This window comes from Tupaia chinensis, unplaced genomic scaffold (assembly GCF_000334495.1).
Source record: "Tupaia chinensis unplaced genomic scaffold, TupChi_1.0 Scaffold149168_1, whole genome shotgun sequence".
NCBI lineage: Eukaryota > Metazoa > Chordata > Mammalia > Scandentia > Tupaiidae > Tupaia > Tupaia belangeri.
This window is the reverse complement of record NW_006209014.1, coordinates 340,405-357,332: the sequence shown is the minus strand read 5'-3', so window position 1 is coordinate 357,332 and position 16,928 is coordinate 340,405. Positions and strand designations below refer to the sequence as shown.

At 41.8% G+C, this 16,928-nt stretch overlaps 1 protein-coding gene across 1 annotated transcript in view; it reads right to left on the bottom strand.

Annotated features, from left to right (window-relative positions):
- Positions 1-16,847, bottom strand: part of FAXC (failed axon connections homolog, metaxin like GST domain containing) — a 76,343-nt gene extending 59,496 nt beyond the window's left edge. The window contains exons 1-2 of the mRNA XM_006170912.2: positions 16,567-16,847; positions 9,769-9,904 (exon numbers count right to left, since the gene is read on the bottom strand). Of these exons, the coding sequence (XP_006170974.1) occupies positions 9,769-9,904; positions 16,567-16,832 (402 nt within the window). The 5' untranslated portion in view covers positions 16,833-16,847. The remainder of the gene's footprint in view (positions 1-9,768; positions 9,905-16,566) is intronic.
- Positions 16,848-16,928: the final 81 nt, after the last annotated feature.

The following is a 16,928-nucleotide window of genomic DNA, read 5'->3' as shown; positions in this document are numbered from 1 at the left end:
ACGCAGTAAGTAAACTTTTTTTTTTTTTTTTTTTTTTGGAGAGATTTTCACTGTAGGGCGCGTGCACTCGCCAGACAGACAGAGACATAGAGACAGAAAGCGAGAAATCACCCCCCAGGGGGGATGGTCACGCCGCAATCCCTTCTCCTCCATTCTCTTCTCGGGATCTTGGGCACGCACGCACACGCGCCCGGCGTGAGTTTTAAGCCACCGGGTCCGGGACATGAACTGCGGTCGACTACGTGGGAGTCCAGCGACATAGCCATTACGCTAACTGCTGGTTCCCTGAAAAGGGAACTTCTTGTGGGTGGATACAATCAATGCCAAGTTTCATAGCTTGGCAAGTAGAAATAGGTGGAGATTTCCCTCCCACCAGCCCTTGGCCAGGGACTGTTGTGCACTGAGCAACCTCAACAACCGAAACGGCAGCTCTAGACATTATCTCTGATGTTAACCAGGAAAGCTGTCACATATCTCTAAAAGTTGCTAGTTCATCTGACATTCTCTTAATTTGTATGCCAAAGGTGCATATTTACCATATAATATGAAACAATGTCAGATATCTCTCGATATCACCCATATCCTCCTAACACATCCCCTTCTAGACTTGTTATTCTCAGATACAGTCTGTCCTCCACACTGCCATCAGAGGGAGCCATTGGCAATACAGGGACACTGCTACTCAAAATCATCCAACAGCTTTAATAGATCTAATCTAACCTCTTCACATAGCAATCTAGAACCTGACCATCTAGGCGCTGCCCACCTTCCTGGCCTCATAGGCCATCAGTCAAATCTGGTCACCTAAATTCCAGTTGCCTCTACCCAGCCAGGTCACGGCGTTGGCCACCTCCCGGACCTTGCACATTCACCTTTCACTAGAATCCCTTTTCCCATCCTCTGCAAAGTTCCATCTATCCTAAAACACTTATTTCAGGGGTCAACCTGTAGCATGGTGGTTAAGAAGGATCCCACATAGACGACCATGTGGTTCAAGTCCTGGACCCAATGGCTAAAAAAACACACTGGCCACATGTACCTGTATGTCAAAAATCCTGAGAGGAGAATGGAGAAGGAATTGCAGCTAGTCATCTCCCCGAGAGGGGCTTTCTTATATTCCCTCTCTCTCTGTCTCTCTCTTTCTCTGGCTAGCATATGCACTCTATGGCAAACATTTCAAAAGAAAAAAATTCAGTTTAAATTTAACTTTAGTGAACTATTTCGCTAGGGTACAGACATTATCTGTCCTTCCTCTATGCTTCCATAGTGCAGGGTATCCCTCTCCCCTTACAGAATACCTGTTTATGCACCTGCCTTTCCTTCTAGACCAGGCTCTCCCCTGGGCACTTGGCACATGTTTATCTTGACCATTTTTTAAAATTAGAATAATAAAAATTAGTGACCAATAGTAACATAAATGAAAGCCCTAGTATATTTCCATGATCAAAATTTTTACTTTACTGACTAGATAAAAAAGGGAGAAGACAATATTTCAGAGACAGAATGATCATATCTAAAACATAGATGAATTAAAAAACATTACAAAAGAGAAACTCACAAAAAATGACAAAAGCAATGGGCAAGACAATGAGAGAGATGTAAGGGATCTTTTCTTTCTAATGTATTTTAATTTTTCTGAATGTGGTTAGAAAAATACATTTTTTAGGAACATACTTAATTTCATACTTTCTCAAATACATTAAGGAGCTGCAGGTCTATTTTTATTTAAGCAATTGGACTCTGACTACTCCACTGAGGGTTGTTTCTGAAAGTAATTTTGAAAATAAAGATAAAGAGGTAAATCCTCTGTATTTTTTCCAAGTTGATATTTCCCCTGCAAGTGTGTCCTAGGGGAGAATGAAGCAGCTACAGGTATACTATACTAACACAGCTATGAACGCTGCAGGCTTTGGTTTCAAAATCTTGTTCCATCATTTACTCACTGTGTGACCTCAGGCTCTCCCTTAAACCTCCATGGGCCTCGATTTCCTCATCTATAGAATGCAAATAACAGTTGCTAGGATTAAATGAGAAAACACACAAAGGATGTGTTCGACACAGTGTCTTCATCAGAACATTAGCATCACCATTTCAAATGAAGAACCGAGACCTGCTATATTTGAATGTCCCCTGACTCCTGTGTTGGGACTTGGTTGGACTGCAAAAGTGTTAAGTGAAAACTTAACCCCTTCATAGTATCCAGGGTGGGACCTTTAGGTGTGATAAGTCATTAGGGCAGGGCCCCATGATTGATTCTGGTGGGTTTATATGAAGGGAAAAGAGACCAGAACAAATGAAATTTATGGACAGTTGCTCTGTTCAAGAAACTGCCCTCTGCCATGTGGGAGCCTCACTATGAATTACCCTTTGAACCTTGGACCTCTAAACCATGAGCTGAATAACCTGTATTCTTACAAATCCCTCAACTTCAGTATTTCTGTCGGCAACACAATAGCAGGCCAATACAAGGCCCTACAAGGGATCCTCAATTCTTGGGCCCTGATTTGCTGCACTGGCCACGGTGTCCACAGCACTACAGCCAAATTCCTACCCACTATATTCACTGCACCCTGAACTGGCTATATGGAAAAAATCTGAGCAGCTTTAGTGGATTATATAACATATTGAAAAACTTCATGCATCCATTATCTACTATAGTTTTGGAGAAGAATTATTTTTTGGAGATGCATTCCATGGTATTGAAATGAAGTGTCATGATTTCTGCAACCTTTCAAACGATTTATAAAAAAAAAAGTTTACATATATTACATATAGATAGATAGATAGAGAGAGAGAGAGAGAGATAAAGCAAAGGAGGCAACATGTTAACCATTGGTGATTCTAGGTAAAGGGCATGGTGGTGTTCATTGTACTAGTCTTTTAACTTGTCTATAGAAAATTTTCAAAACAAAAGTTGGAAACTGTGGAAAAGACTGACAAATAATAGCACATTGAAGTTACAGGTAAGAGGGGCCGGCAGGTGGCATGGTGATAAAGGGCAGGGGACTCCCACATGGCCAACTGCGGTGCAAGTCCTGGACCTAGTGACTTGCTTTCTCACTTTCTCTCTCTCTCCCTCTCTCTCTCTCTGTCCCTCTCTGGTCAAATTAAAATAAATAAATAAATAGATAGATAGATAAAGTTAAACAAAATAAAAATAGTAAAAAAAAAAAGTTATGAGTAAGAGACTAGGTAGAGTTTCAAAGGGGCCATTTTTGTTTTTCTCTCTCTTACTTAAAAATGAATTGTTTTGTGAAATATATGCTTCTACAACTTCTTATGTCAAATGAGGTAGGTGTCTTTATGTATGTCCAGAGAAATGGATGGGAAGCTTTAAAAATATCAGTAATGGTAAACACTGGTTGGTACAATGTCAGGTGCTTTTCATTTTCCACTTAACATTTTTTTCTGTTGTTTTAAATTCTTACAAAGACCATAACTCATTTATATAGAACCTGAAAAACATGTACAGGAGGATACAGCTACTTTAAATTTCTAGGAAAAACAAACCATTTCTGCAGGACCTCCTTATACTTTATTGGTTTTTATTTTTTTTTTTGCAACTTTCTGTGAAGCTATAATTATTACAAAATTAGAAGTTTTTTAACTGGAACTACCAATATTCATATCTCAATATTAAAATGTAATAACTGCATCTAATATATTGGGCTTTTAAAAACATCTTGTCAGGGCCAGCAGGTAGTGTAGTGGTTAAGGTGCCGGACTCCGAAATGGCCAGCTGTTATTCAAGTCCTGGATCCTGCGGCTTGATAAAACACCAGGCATGTGTGTGTGCGTGCCCAAAATCCCAGGAGGAGAATGGAGGAAAAGGGATTGTGGCATGGCCATCGCCCATGGGGGGTGATTTGTCACCTTCCCTTTCATTGTCTCTCTCTGCCTTTCTCTGGTGAATGCGTGTGCCCTGTGGCTAAAACCTATTTTAAAATAAATAAAGAAAAGCCTGTAATTTCTTACTAACTGTCATCAAATATTCATATTCATCCCATTTTGGTTAAAAAATTAAAACGTTTCAAATATAAAGTCATGATATAAGAAACAAAACCCTTCAATCATTTTAAAAATGACAGAGGGAGGGGCCAGCAGGTAACATGGTGGTTAAAGGTACTCCCATATGGCAGATCGTGGTTTGAGTCACAGACCTGGCAGCTTGCTTTTTCACTTTCTCTCTCTCTCCCTTGCTCTGATCAAGTTTAAATAAATAAATAAATTTAAATAAAACAATTATTTTAAAGAAAAATGACACAGGGAAAAGAAGGAGCAGAGGGTAGAGCTGTCTGGGTGCATGACAAAACACCTCTATAATGATCAGTCCAAAACCTGTGCTCCCCTAGAACTCGCCAGACCCACCTGCATCAACATTTATCCTTGCTAAAGACACATAGTACTTAGGGCACCCCCGGCAGGTACAGAGCAACCCTTCCTTTTTTTTTTCTTTTTTCTTTTTTTAATTTTGCTATTGGAAGCATGCACTTATTAGAGAGAGACAGAAACAGAGAGAGAAGGAAAGTGAGAAAGCGTCTTCCCCAGGGAGACGACCAAGCTGCAATTCCTTCTCTATTCTCCTCTTGAGATTTTTGGACACGCACACACATGTGCCTGATGTGCTTTTTTCCAAGCTGCTGGGTCTGGGACATGAATTATGCAGTTAGCCCTGTGGGATCCTGCCACCCTAAACACCAAGCCACCAGCTGATCTAGACAGCATCACTTTCTAAACCACAGGATCATTTTCGTTTTAATCCCTGTACATCCTCTTCATTTATTTTCCGTACAGGTCTCACAGAAGAAAAAAAATCCCAGTATGATTCCGTTCTTTAAAAAAAAAATAAGCTTAATAAGAAATGATAAATTGAGAAGGAGTCACTGCATCCCTTTTGGAAGACTTCCACAAGAGGTCAGGCTTCATAGCAATGTGTGTATCCCACAGCTAACTCAAAGCAGCTACCCTGAAACATGAACAAGGTAAGACAGGACTGTAGCAGTCAGAGCTGATGGCTTATGGGAAGAAAGGGAAGGGTAGAACAGCCTGGCAGCCACTGCGGCCACGGCAAACAGCAGGATTTCTTCATCAAGGCTGCAGGAGCACAAGAAATCTTGAAAGCAGCTGAAGACCAGCACACAAAATCCAGGTTATGGATCCTAACTACCCCTTAGCTATTGTGGCTGGCTAAGTGAGGCAACCCAGTCAAGAGTGATGATGGAAGAGTGACAGATAGCTGTTGGGGAGCAATCTCTTCCTTCAGTTTGCGGCTCTTGGTGACATACATCTTTGAGTGCTGACTGCCAGCACCGAGCTGAACAGTGATCTTCCAAATCTGATTCGATGCATTCAGATGGTTCAGCCTTGTCTGTTTTTCTGGCTCTCTTCTCCTCCGCTGTTGGCTTACCAAGTCCTGCATCATCTCCCTACTTTCTCTCCAGAGTTACCCCTTGCATTCTACTTCCCAGTCAGAAAGACCACATTTCTGTTTCCCACACATCCCATGCCCTTTCTGATCCCTCCCTGAAGTTACGATGCGGTGCCACTGCCCCACATCCCCAGAGGCCCTCCATCAGAGCACCTCCCCAGGGGCAAAGCGATCAGTCATCTTGCCCAGCACTACCTCAGGAGGCTCACTGCCAGCACACCCCTCTCATACAGAAACAGACTCAGAACACAAAAGCTGTTGGGAGTCAAGAGTTAGAGGGGTAATGTCATCGGGACAGGGAAAAGCTTGGCTGGGTGAGCAGCCCTTCCCCATAAGCCGCTGCTTCTGTTACAACGTAGAAACAACTTCCTCTCAACAATGTTGCTTTGTCAAGCTTAAAAGTAAACCCCTGACCAGGGGTAGCCATTTGGAGCACTAGCAGCAAACAGAAAGAACCACAGCTGTTTTGGGACACCCAGGGCTTCTTTCCTTCTCTTAAATTCCCTCGGAGGCATGCAACCTATGGCCTGGGCTTCAGCCTTGTCCAGTACAAACTCCCACACAAGGAAACTAGCATGTTGGAAAGAGGTGCTCTCAAACCAAAATGACTAGACATCAGAGGAGTACAACTACTAGGAGAAAAGGACAAGGTACTAAATATGGGGGGGGGGGGCTTCAAAAAGTTCACGGAAAATGCATATTACAAAAATAAACTATGCACAGATTTTTCCAAGAGAAACTCATACTTTAATTCCATTCTCTCATCAATCTTTTTTTTTTTTAATCTATCTATTTATTTGTTGTGATTTTCAAGCTGCTGGGCCCGGAACTCAAACCACAGTCGGGCATGTGAGAATCTAGCACCTTAACCACCATGTCACCTGCTGACCCCCTCACTAACTTTTTAAAGTTCCTTCATATATTACAAGAAGCAGAATTATTGAGACAGACTAAAAACTTTAAGTAGCATAATAAATGTACTCCATGAGATAAAGGAAGAGATTACTAATGCAAACTAAGGGAAACTATCAAGAAGAAATGTACCAAAGTTGAAATAAAGAGCACAAAATGTGAAAGACACAGCACAAGCCTTCAAGAAGAGAACAGAGCAGTGCAGAGAGAGGAGTAGATCCAGAAAGAAAACAGAAAAGAATAAAAGGGTGAAGTACAGAGACATAAGAGCAAAGCAGAGAGTCCAATATCCAGGCAATTAGGAGACAAAAAAGAAGAGACAGGAAATGAATATAAAAGAAAATATTACAGGAAAATTGATAATTCCCCTAAATTAAAAAGAGAAGAAAGACCTCAGATTTTAAAAGTTTATAAAGCCAGCTGGTGGTGTGATAGTTAAGGTACTAGATTCCACATAGCCAACTCTGTGGTTCAAACCCCAGACCCAACGACTTGAAAAACATCCAGGGCATACATGCATGCATGCATGTCCAAAATCCTGAGAGGAGAAAGGAGGAGAAGGGAATGTGGCATGGCCATCCTCCTTGGCGGTTGACTTCTCACTTTCTCCCTCTGTCTCTCTCTAACAAAAATCTTTTTTTAAAAATGTATAAAGAACCAAACAGGATAAAGACCCATGCCAAGGCTTGGTTTGAATGCTCCCCCCTCAAAATCCATATATTGAGGTTTGGTCGTGATGAGATTAAGAGGGTGAAAAGTTAATCTGACTAATATAAAAACGTTCGGTCTTCGGATGGAGACTGGGATGCAGGTCATAAGGGCGGGATCCTCATGACTGACTACTGGTGGGTTTATAAGGCTAGGGAATGAGACTAGAACAGACACATGGACATGGTTGCTCTGCTCTGTGCTTGTCCTGCTGTCTACCATATCGTGATGTAGCCAGGAGACCCTCACCAAATGCCAACGCCATGCTCTTGGACCTCTCAGCTTCAAAGCCATGAATTTAATAAACCTCTATTCGCTGAAACTACTCAGACTCGCTATCTCCGTGATTAGCGACACAACAGACCAGAACAGCACAATACAGCGAAACTTAAGGATATTAAAATTAAAAGCATATTCTAAAAGGATTTAGAGAGACAGAGAAAAATTGAGAATAACGTCAAATTTTTCTATAGCAACACCAAGGCAAAAAAGACAATAAAATAATATTTTGAAACCATTGAAGGAAAAGAATTTTGAACAAAGACTTGTCAAATGTGAGGGCATAATAAAGACACTCTAAGGTGTCAGTCACTGAAGTTTTGCCATATAAAGTCTCGCTCTGTAAACAGGCATGAAGGAAGCACTCAAATTTAAAGATAAATCCTGTAGGATAAGCTATATGAGAAATAAGACTAAACAAACAACTTGATAAAGTTTGTTCCAAAAAACTAGAAACAGACTGTCAAAATTCTTGAAATAAAAAGTTAGATATAGCAACACAATTGAGCTGAGGACTAGGAAGAAAGAGAAAGACCCAAAGAACAGATGAACTACTAACATGCTGTACTACTTCAGGGCAAATACATTTCATCTAAGAATAGAAATAAATAAACACAAACATGGGTCTTAAGAGCAATCACCCTAACAATCAAAATAGAATTAGTTTCATTTTTTAATTTTTTAGAGATTTTATTTAATTTTAATCACTGTCATTATTTTATTTGATTTGATTTGAAGTTGAACAGAGAGAGAGAGAGAGAGAAGAAAAGTAAGAAAGCAAGCTGCCAGGTCCAGGACTTGAACTGCAGTCTACCATGTGGGAGTCCAGCCCCCCTAATCACCATGCCACCTGCTGGCCCTCAAGTTTTAAATGAAAAAAAAAAAATCTATCCATTAGAAACAAGAAATGCAAGAAAATAAAAAAGAGAGTCTAGTAAGAAGAAAAAAATTAAACAAGGCATTAGAAATAAGTGCTAATAAAACAATCATTCTAATCAGTGTAAATGGATTAAACTCACCAGTTAAAGGACTCTCAAATTGGATATAAGTAATACATTGCCTATGAGAAACAAATACACAAAAGAGAAGGAGGATGGAGAAATATCTCGAGCAAATATGAAACAAAAGAAAGCTGGAAAATCCATCTCTATATCTGCTAATACAGTATTCTAATGTTTTGTTTTGTTTTGTTTTGTTTTAAACCACAAGGAACAATAATAGATGCTATATACTGAAAAAGGAAACAAAAGTATAAAAATTACAATCTTTTATATGTACCTAATAACATAACCACAAATCTATAAATAGTCTTACATAAAGCAATAACTGACAGAATGACAAGAAAAAGATACAAATTAACAAAGACACTTGAATATTTTAATTACTCTTTTCAGAAAACTGCTAGAACTAGCAGATGAAGAACAAACAGAAATAGAAGGTCTAAATAATACACTAAGCATGCTCAAGCAAGTGAACTTAGAAAGAGCTCTATATCCAAGCAGAGAATATGTAATTGTTTTCAATGTTTTTAAAAAGTAACCACATCCTGGGACCAGGAGTTGGCATAATGGCTATGTCACTGGACTCCCACATATTCGACCACAGTTCGAGTCCTGGATCCAGTGGCTCAAACTCACGCCAGGCATATGTGCATGAGTGCCCAAGATTCCAAGAAGAAAATGGAGGAGAAGGGATTACAGTATGGCCATCCCCCCTGGGGGGTGATTTCTCGCTATCTATCTCTCTGTCTCTCTTTCTGGCAGCGCACGCGCCCTATAGCAAAAACCTCTAAAAAAAAAAAAAAGTAACCACATCCTAGGCTAGTGAGTCAGTCAATTCCAAGGAATCGGTATCACAAAAACTGTCTTCTCCAACCATAATATTAAAAACAATAACAAAAATAAAAGCTTGAAAATTTTTCATACAGCTAGAACTTAGTTAAAAAGAAAAACATGGAAATAGAGGAGAGGGGATTGCATGGAGACCATCCTCATGGAAAATGTTTTCTCACTTTCTCTCTGTCTCTCTTTCTCTCTGTCTCTCTTGGGCAAGAATACACAGCCTCTGGCAAAATTTTAAGAAGAAGGAGGAGGAGGGGAGGAAAAAGAAGAGGAAGAGAAGAAATCTAAAGGAACAAAACATATCAAGTAATGCCACACCCATCTTTTCAACAGCTGCTCAGTAGGCCTATCCAAACTATTAACTAATGCATACTCCCTATAAGGGGAAAAATATAGCCCTGAATTCCTCAAAAGTCCATATGCTGTTGATCATTTAATTAGAGGTAAAACTCAACAGACTGAAATCTAGTATGTCCATCTCGCTAAGCACTGGGTCACTTTCAGGCCTCATCCCCTTTGGCATCCACTGGGTGAGGTTACATACTCCCCTTCTTATTGATACCGAAGTCATGAGAATTCAACATATTTTCACACAAGTACCTGATAGGGTAAGTCAGCCATCCTTAAATAAGTTTCCATTTTCAAACAGAAAGGAGATAAACTGGGGACACCATTGTTAGGTCTTGCAAACTGATGCAAAATAATAGCATCTTTGGAGTCAATCTCTTGCTGTTTCCTGTCAAAACCAAAACAGAAACAAAGAACAATCCACATGTTATATGCTCGGTTTTCTTTGTTCTTCAGAGGACCCTCCTGGGTTGTACCTCATCAATGAACAAGCAGATCTGTTTGTCACAGGAGCTGATCTCACCCAGCCATTAAATGGAAGCTTACTCAAAACACAAGAGAACCCTACAAACTCTGATATTATCATGGCCCAACAGCACAAAAAAGTAACTGCAGGTCAACCTTCTTCCTCCTGTTAATTGTAGTCTATGGGATACCTGGTTATGTTTACCTTCCAGGGATGAATTGGACAGATAAAAATATTCTGTGCTTAATATTTGTCCCACATTATTTTGAAGGATTCACAGGTATTAACTCATTTAACCTTTACAATAACCTTATGAGGCAGGTACTATACTACTATTATCCATATTTTATAGATGAAGAAACTGAGGCACAGAAAATTGATCTGTCCAAAGTCACACTGCTAGTAAACAGGAGCACTGGAGTGAACCACGTAGCCACAGCTCATGTTCTCAGCCATTACACCACACCAGGAAATGGTCTATTCATCTGTAGAGCCCAGGAAGATCTGCAGATTTGGTCTGCCATAACCTAGATCTGCAGAAAATCTGAGACTTTGAATATCTTGGTCCCTCTTCCAAATGGCTTGTGCCCTCGCCTGGCCTTTTGCCTGCAGTGCCAAGAAGTGGGTTTTTGGATTCACTCCTTCTCTCTCTTCTCTGCCTTTACAGGTTCCCCACTTCAATCACTCAACATTTGGTTTAATTTTGCCTAATCCTTTTCTTCTGTCTCAGCCAACTTCCACCTTTTCCTGTGGCTACGTTTTTGGGTAGGAAGGAATTCCCAGGAGAATTTTTCTTTTTTTTGAGAGAGAGATTTTTGCTATAGGGCACATGCACTCGCCAGACAGACAGAGAGAGACAGAGAGACAGAAAGCCAGAAATCACCCCCCGGGGGGATGGCCACGCCGCGATCCCTTCTCCTCCATTCTCCTCTCGGGATCTTGGGCACGCACGCACATGCGCCCGGTGTGAGTTTTAAGCCACCAGGTCCGAGACGCGAACCGCGGTCGACTACATGGGAGTCCAGCGACATAGCCATTACGCTAATTGCTGGCCCCTCCAGGAGAATTTTTCAACAACCACTATGGCCGTAGTAGAACAAATGCTGGATTCCACATTTGGACACATAGGGTCAGGTCCAGGATCTGCTTCCTACTGCCCATGATATCTAGACCTCTCCTCATTCCTCACCCAGAAAATGAAAGCAGTACCAATTCTGCATCGGTTATAGAGAAGATCAAATAAGATCACCTGTATCTGTAAATACTTAGTGAGCTATCAAGGATTCAGTAAAAGTAGTGGAATTTATTCTCATCCAAATAGTTATGGTGTTATCTCCTTAAAGTACAAAATCTCATCATTCCACACAGCCCCACTCACCCATCACCCCTCAGGAATCTTACGCAATTTCCCTTCTTCATTCTACCTAGTCATTTCCCAGTCAGATCAACTTCACGCTTCTCCCCGCCCTCTCTGAGCCTCTGGTTTGCATACATCATTCACAGACCTACTTCTACCCAAGAAAGGGCAAGCTCTTTGGATCGGCATCCCATGGGTGCTCAATGACTCCTCCATCTGTATTTAGTAAAACAAACTCTCTTGAAGAGAATTCAACTCAAAGAGTTTAGCATGATGGACCAGCAGGCAGAATGAGGGTTAGGGTGGCTGGATCTCACATGGCTGACTGTACCATTCGAGTCCCAGGCCCAGTGGCTTAAAAAAATCACACCAGGTGCATGTATATGCATGCCCAAAATTCCAAGAGGAGAATGGAGGAAAAGGGACTGCACCATGGCCATACTCCGGGGGTGTTTTCTCACTTTCTCTCTCTCTCTCTCTCTCTCTCTGGCAAGCACATGTGCCCTATAATAACAAAAAAGTAAAAGAGTTCAGAATAACTCATTTTGAAAATACCAGTCAAGTCAGAAAGTACAAAAATACTTATCACTTTCCAGCAATATATACTATAAAACAGTATGTACAATAAAACATTTCATCTAGAGGAAATGTTTGGAGGGTCAGGTATCAAGAACCCACATAGACTATGTTCTTAGCATGAATACAGATTTGGCCATTAACTAACTGATTTTGTTCAGTCATATAATTCACATCACAAATTGGCACTTTCACACAACTTAGCCAGACAAACATTTAAGTGAAGGAGAAGAGATAAGTATAAAATCCCCTGCTTTAATAGCCAGAACAATGAAATTCTAATGGTTAATTTGAGCCATGTCACATAATGATAGATTATACATGACTAATTATATTTCAAGCACATGCCAATACTTTATATACATGATACATGTTAACTTATTTAACCCTGAGATAACATTACAGAGTGAGTATTGTGATGGTTTGAAGTTAGGGGTCACACTATACTTAGATTAGTAGACAAGGAGACCAAAGCTCAGAAAGGTTAAAATAACTTGCCCAACAAACACCAATTTAAGATCAAGTATGTAATAACTCTAGTTTGCAAGCTCTTAAGCACCTCAAGCACACCAAAATGGGCAATTCTACAGTCACTTTTATTAACACAGCCAGTGTGACCCAGACCACTCAAACCTAGAACTTTCTAGTGAAAGTTTGTAACAGCTGAGGATGGCCAATTTGTATTGTATGCATGCAATATGACAAACTCTTAAGTGTTTCCACATGTTTTAATCTCATCAATTCTATGAGGAAGGCTACTATTGTTCCCATTTTACATAAGAAAACTAAGTAGTCAAGAGCTTAGTATCATTCCATGGTTCAAGGTAGCTCTGAATCTAAACCCAAACAATCTGACTCCAGAGCACTTCCTCCACACAACAGAAACCTCTAACTTAGCTTAAGAGGACTGGGCAAGTGGTTTCCTACATCGCTGTTTAATAAAGTGATCTTATAAGGAGGTTTGTATACAAGAATGTGTATAGAGCCCCAACCAGCTAGTCTAGTAGCTAGTATCTACTCTGTAGCTAAGGATTTCACACATGACCAGACCTCTGGGTGATGAATTATCAGTTTGTGGACACCAAGTACTAACCTATGGGCTGCTTTGACTCACTAAGTTTCTGTTTGTTTAATCTTGTCAGAGGGCCAAATGTGCTCACCAGAGACAGCAAGAGAAAGCACTCACCATGGGCATGGACATGCTGCAAAGCCTTCTCCATTTCTCCCTCTTTTCAGGATTTTGGACACACACACACACACACACACACACACACACATCCAGCATGTTGCTCAAGCTGCCGAGTCCATGGACTACATGGACTTGAACCATGCAGTCAGCCACATGAGAATCAGCTGCCTTGACCACCACACTATCAGCTCGGTCCACTAAGTTTTCTAGGACAAGCTGTGCCCATGTGCCAAAAGTGCAAACGAGCTACTAGTAATGTAGTTATTACCTGGTAATTTAATTCATACACAATGAATTTTCAAATGCCTTACTACATTTAAAATAACTGCTGACGGGCCAGCAGATGGCATGGTGGCTAAGGTGCTGGACTCTCACATGGGTGACAAAGGTTCTAGTCCAGACCTGGCAGCTCACTTTCTCTCTCTCTCTTTCCTTCTCACTCTGTATTTCTCTGGCAAGTGAATGTACCCTATAGCAAATTAAAAACTAATAATCATGGGACCAGGAGATGGGGTAATGGTTACATCACTGGACTCCCACATAGTCGACCACGGTTCACGTCTGGACCTAGTGGCTGAAAACTCATGCTAGGCGTTGTGTGCGTGTGTGTGTGTGCCCAAGATCTTGAGAGGTTAATGGAGGAGAAGGGATTGCGGTGTGGCCATTCCCCCTAAGGGGTGATTTCGTGCTTTCTGTCTCTCTTACTAAATAATAATGATAATAATAACAATTAAAAATTAAATAATTCTTTAAAAAGGGATAGCTCCTGGCTCTCTGCGCTCCAGAAAAATAAAGCAGAGGGTTAGACAAAATGTGTTCAAAAATATAGTGGTGGGAAAAAACAAAATATCTACTTTGATTTTACTCATTAGTTAACTCCCTAAGATATTCTTACCTATCAGTTTTACATTCTGCTCTGGAGGCACAGCCATAGATTCAAAGTTAAGTCTATGCGCACAGAAAATCCAGGTGTGCAACTGCCCATGAATTTAGTGCAATCATCTCAGAGTGTCCGCTTCGTGCCACATAGTTCAGACTACTTTTTGCCTAAACTGCACAGGCAATTGAAACTTAGGGGCAGTCTCTATCCTGTAACTTCTGAAATCTTGGTCCTCGACCCTCACTTTTCCCCATTCCTTGCTCCTCGAGGCTGAAGAAGTCAGACTCCTGTCTCAGGCTTGACTTCCCCGAGAAATGCCTCCATTCTCCACATTGCTCTTCCTCTTCCTCCAACGATCATTTTCAGAACGGGTACTTTCTAGGACGCAGTGGTAATGTGTGCAGGCTCAGCCCTGCTGCAGTGGTACCAGTGGGTAGGTCACTGCCACCGCAGCTAGGACCACATGAAAGGCCTGAGTTCAGATCCTGGACCAACAAAACCGGACTGGGCACACGCCTGTGATTCAGCTTACTGGAAGGCTGAAGTAGAGGATGAAATCTGTCTCTCTCTCTCTCCCTCTCTGTCTCCCATTTAAAGAGAAAAAGCATAGGCTCTGTGAATACACATTATCAAATCTGAATCTGGATCCTCTTACTCCTACTGTGTGATAGTGGACAAGTTGCTTACCCCTTCCGCTGCAATTTTCTTATCCATAAAATATGGTCAAGCCTCAAACAATATCTGGGAGGGATAAATGCAATCATGTATACAAAGCACTTATATACAGTGCTCAAAAATGAACAGACCTCTTTTTTTTATTATTATTTTGCCCTATAACAGGGTATTCCAAATCAACTTAAATATCAATCAAGAAATAAAAGTTAATAAATCCAGGATTTAAACTAAATCCAAACAAGTGTCCCATATTGGGGCTCCTACTGCCCTAAATGAGGAGGCGCTCTAGTGGGCAGAGGGTTCCCCAATGACTAGTGACCACACCTACCAGGGCGTGGTCTGCTCCAGGAGGAGCTCTGAGCTGCCCACTGTTTGGGCAAGGTCATGGAACCAACGCTTCAGCCTTGGTCCAGGGAGGCCTTCACTTCCTCGGACCACTGAGAAGCCACGTGGCTGGGAAACCTCAAAGACACTGGGCTGGAATATAACTGAGAAAACACTAGGTTGCCATTTAAATCACTGCACAAATGTTTCATATATCTTGAAACCTAACTTGAAATGTAACTCTAGCACAACTATCCAAACAATCTAGAGAAATAATTCACTTTAAATTTTTCAAATTTGATTCAACTAGATTCAAAGCACTGTGCTAAGTGAGGAAATTAATGTATAACAAGAAAATAAACTTCTCAATTATGGTGAAATAATATGAAAGTCAATACATTTCCGCAGACCTAAAGGATTTTTCACTCTCTCAGAGCAGGACATAGTCAAAACACCCAAGTCAGGCAGTCACAATGTCCTCCTGAAATCCCTGGAGGTTTGTTAAAGGTCACTCATCACTGTCTTTGTTTATACCCAATTATGTAGGATTCCTCCACTGGGAAAAAGCAGTGTAGACATATTTCTCTCTCTTTCGAAAATACTAACCAAGGCGGGCATTCTGAGCTATCGAAAACAGCTAGGCTTCTGGTAATCTTCCAGTGACTGAGGGCTCAAATGCATGGAAATTTTAACCCTAAATTGATGTATCAATTAACCAAACCACTGTCTCAGTATTTTGTGGTATCTTCCTACTCAAACAATGATCCTGGGTCTGGCTGGATGTAAGACCAACGGGAGCCTCCATTTTCTGGGATTTCCATGTCAATCCTGTAAACATTCTGCGGCAGCAGAACTGTTTACGGCACAGGGCCACCGGGTATTGTGCCAGACATGCCCATGTGCTACTCCCTTTCTCCCATCTCCTGCTCACACAATAATGGCATTTAAGCCTGAAGATGGTGGCTAGCATTCAAACCTAGATAAGCAGATAACCATGTTAAGGCTACATCAAAACTGCACACCACTGCTCTTGGCCAGGCATCTTCAACGGGGACCAGAAGGTTTCTAAAGCTTTTGCGATTCCATACTCTTGGTAATGTTGACATTTAAGAGAGAGATGGTAGAGACTGACCTTTTTGAGTAAAAGAGGAAGTTAGTAGTTAATCTTCCAGCATTATTGTCTATAAACAACTAAGGCGTTTCATAAAAGTGTAACTTAGTATCTTTACAGGGCTCAATTCTATTATTCTGAACACAATGCACGTAAGATCTTCCTAGAGACATTTCTTTATAGCTATTTACCTCGATAACGACTAATGACCCAGAGAATTTTTGCTTTTAGCATGAAACAGTTGGGAGACCACTGTTTTCCCCTCCCAGTACCAGATGAAGAAAACTGTCAACTACAAACTGCCCCTCACTGCCAGGTGACCACCAAATGCCTTTGGGGACGGTAAGGACAGGGTGCGTGGGTATTTGAGCAGCGCGACCGAGGGGCTGGCACGGGTCCCCCCTCGCGCCAACCATGCCCTGGCCAAATGCCCCTCTCGGCGCCCTTGCGAGGGGCCCTCTCTCCGGCTCACCTAATGACCAGGAGTTCGTGGAGCAGATACGCAGCTGCGGCCAGCAAAGCTCCCCCAGTCAAGTAAAGGGTTTTCTTCCACCAGGGATCGGAGCCCAGCCCTGCCATGATCCCACCGTAATCCTGCAAAGGGAAAGCGATGATGTCCCCATAAAAGGAGAAGGGCTCCTCGGACCCGGCCCACCAGCCGAAGAAGGAGATGCTCTGGTTCCAGCTCAGATCCACCACGCACGGCCTGGACGAGGCAAAGCCAACCCCCCAGTGCATGCTGCGCGGCTAGCTCCGGGCGCCCCTCCCAGGGCCCGCGCCGCCCGCATGGGAAGAGGCCGGCGCGGCCCGGCGCGGGCTCAGCTGCGCGCGGAG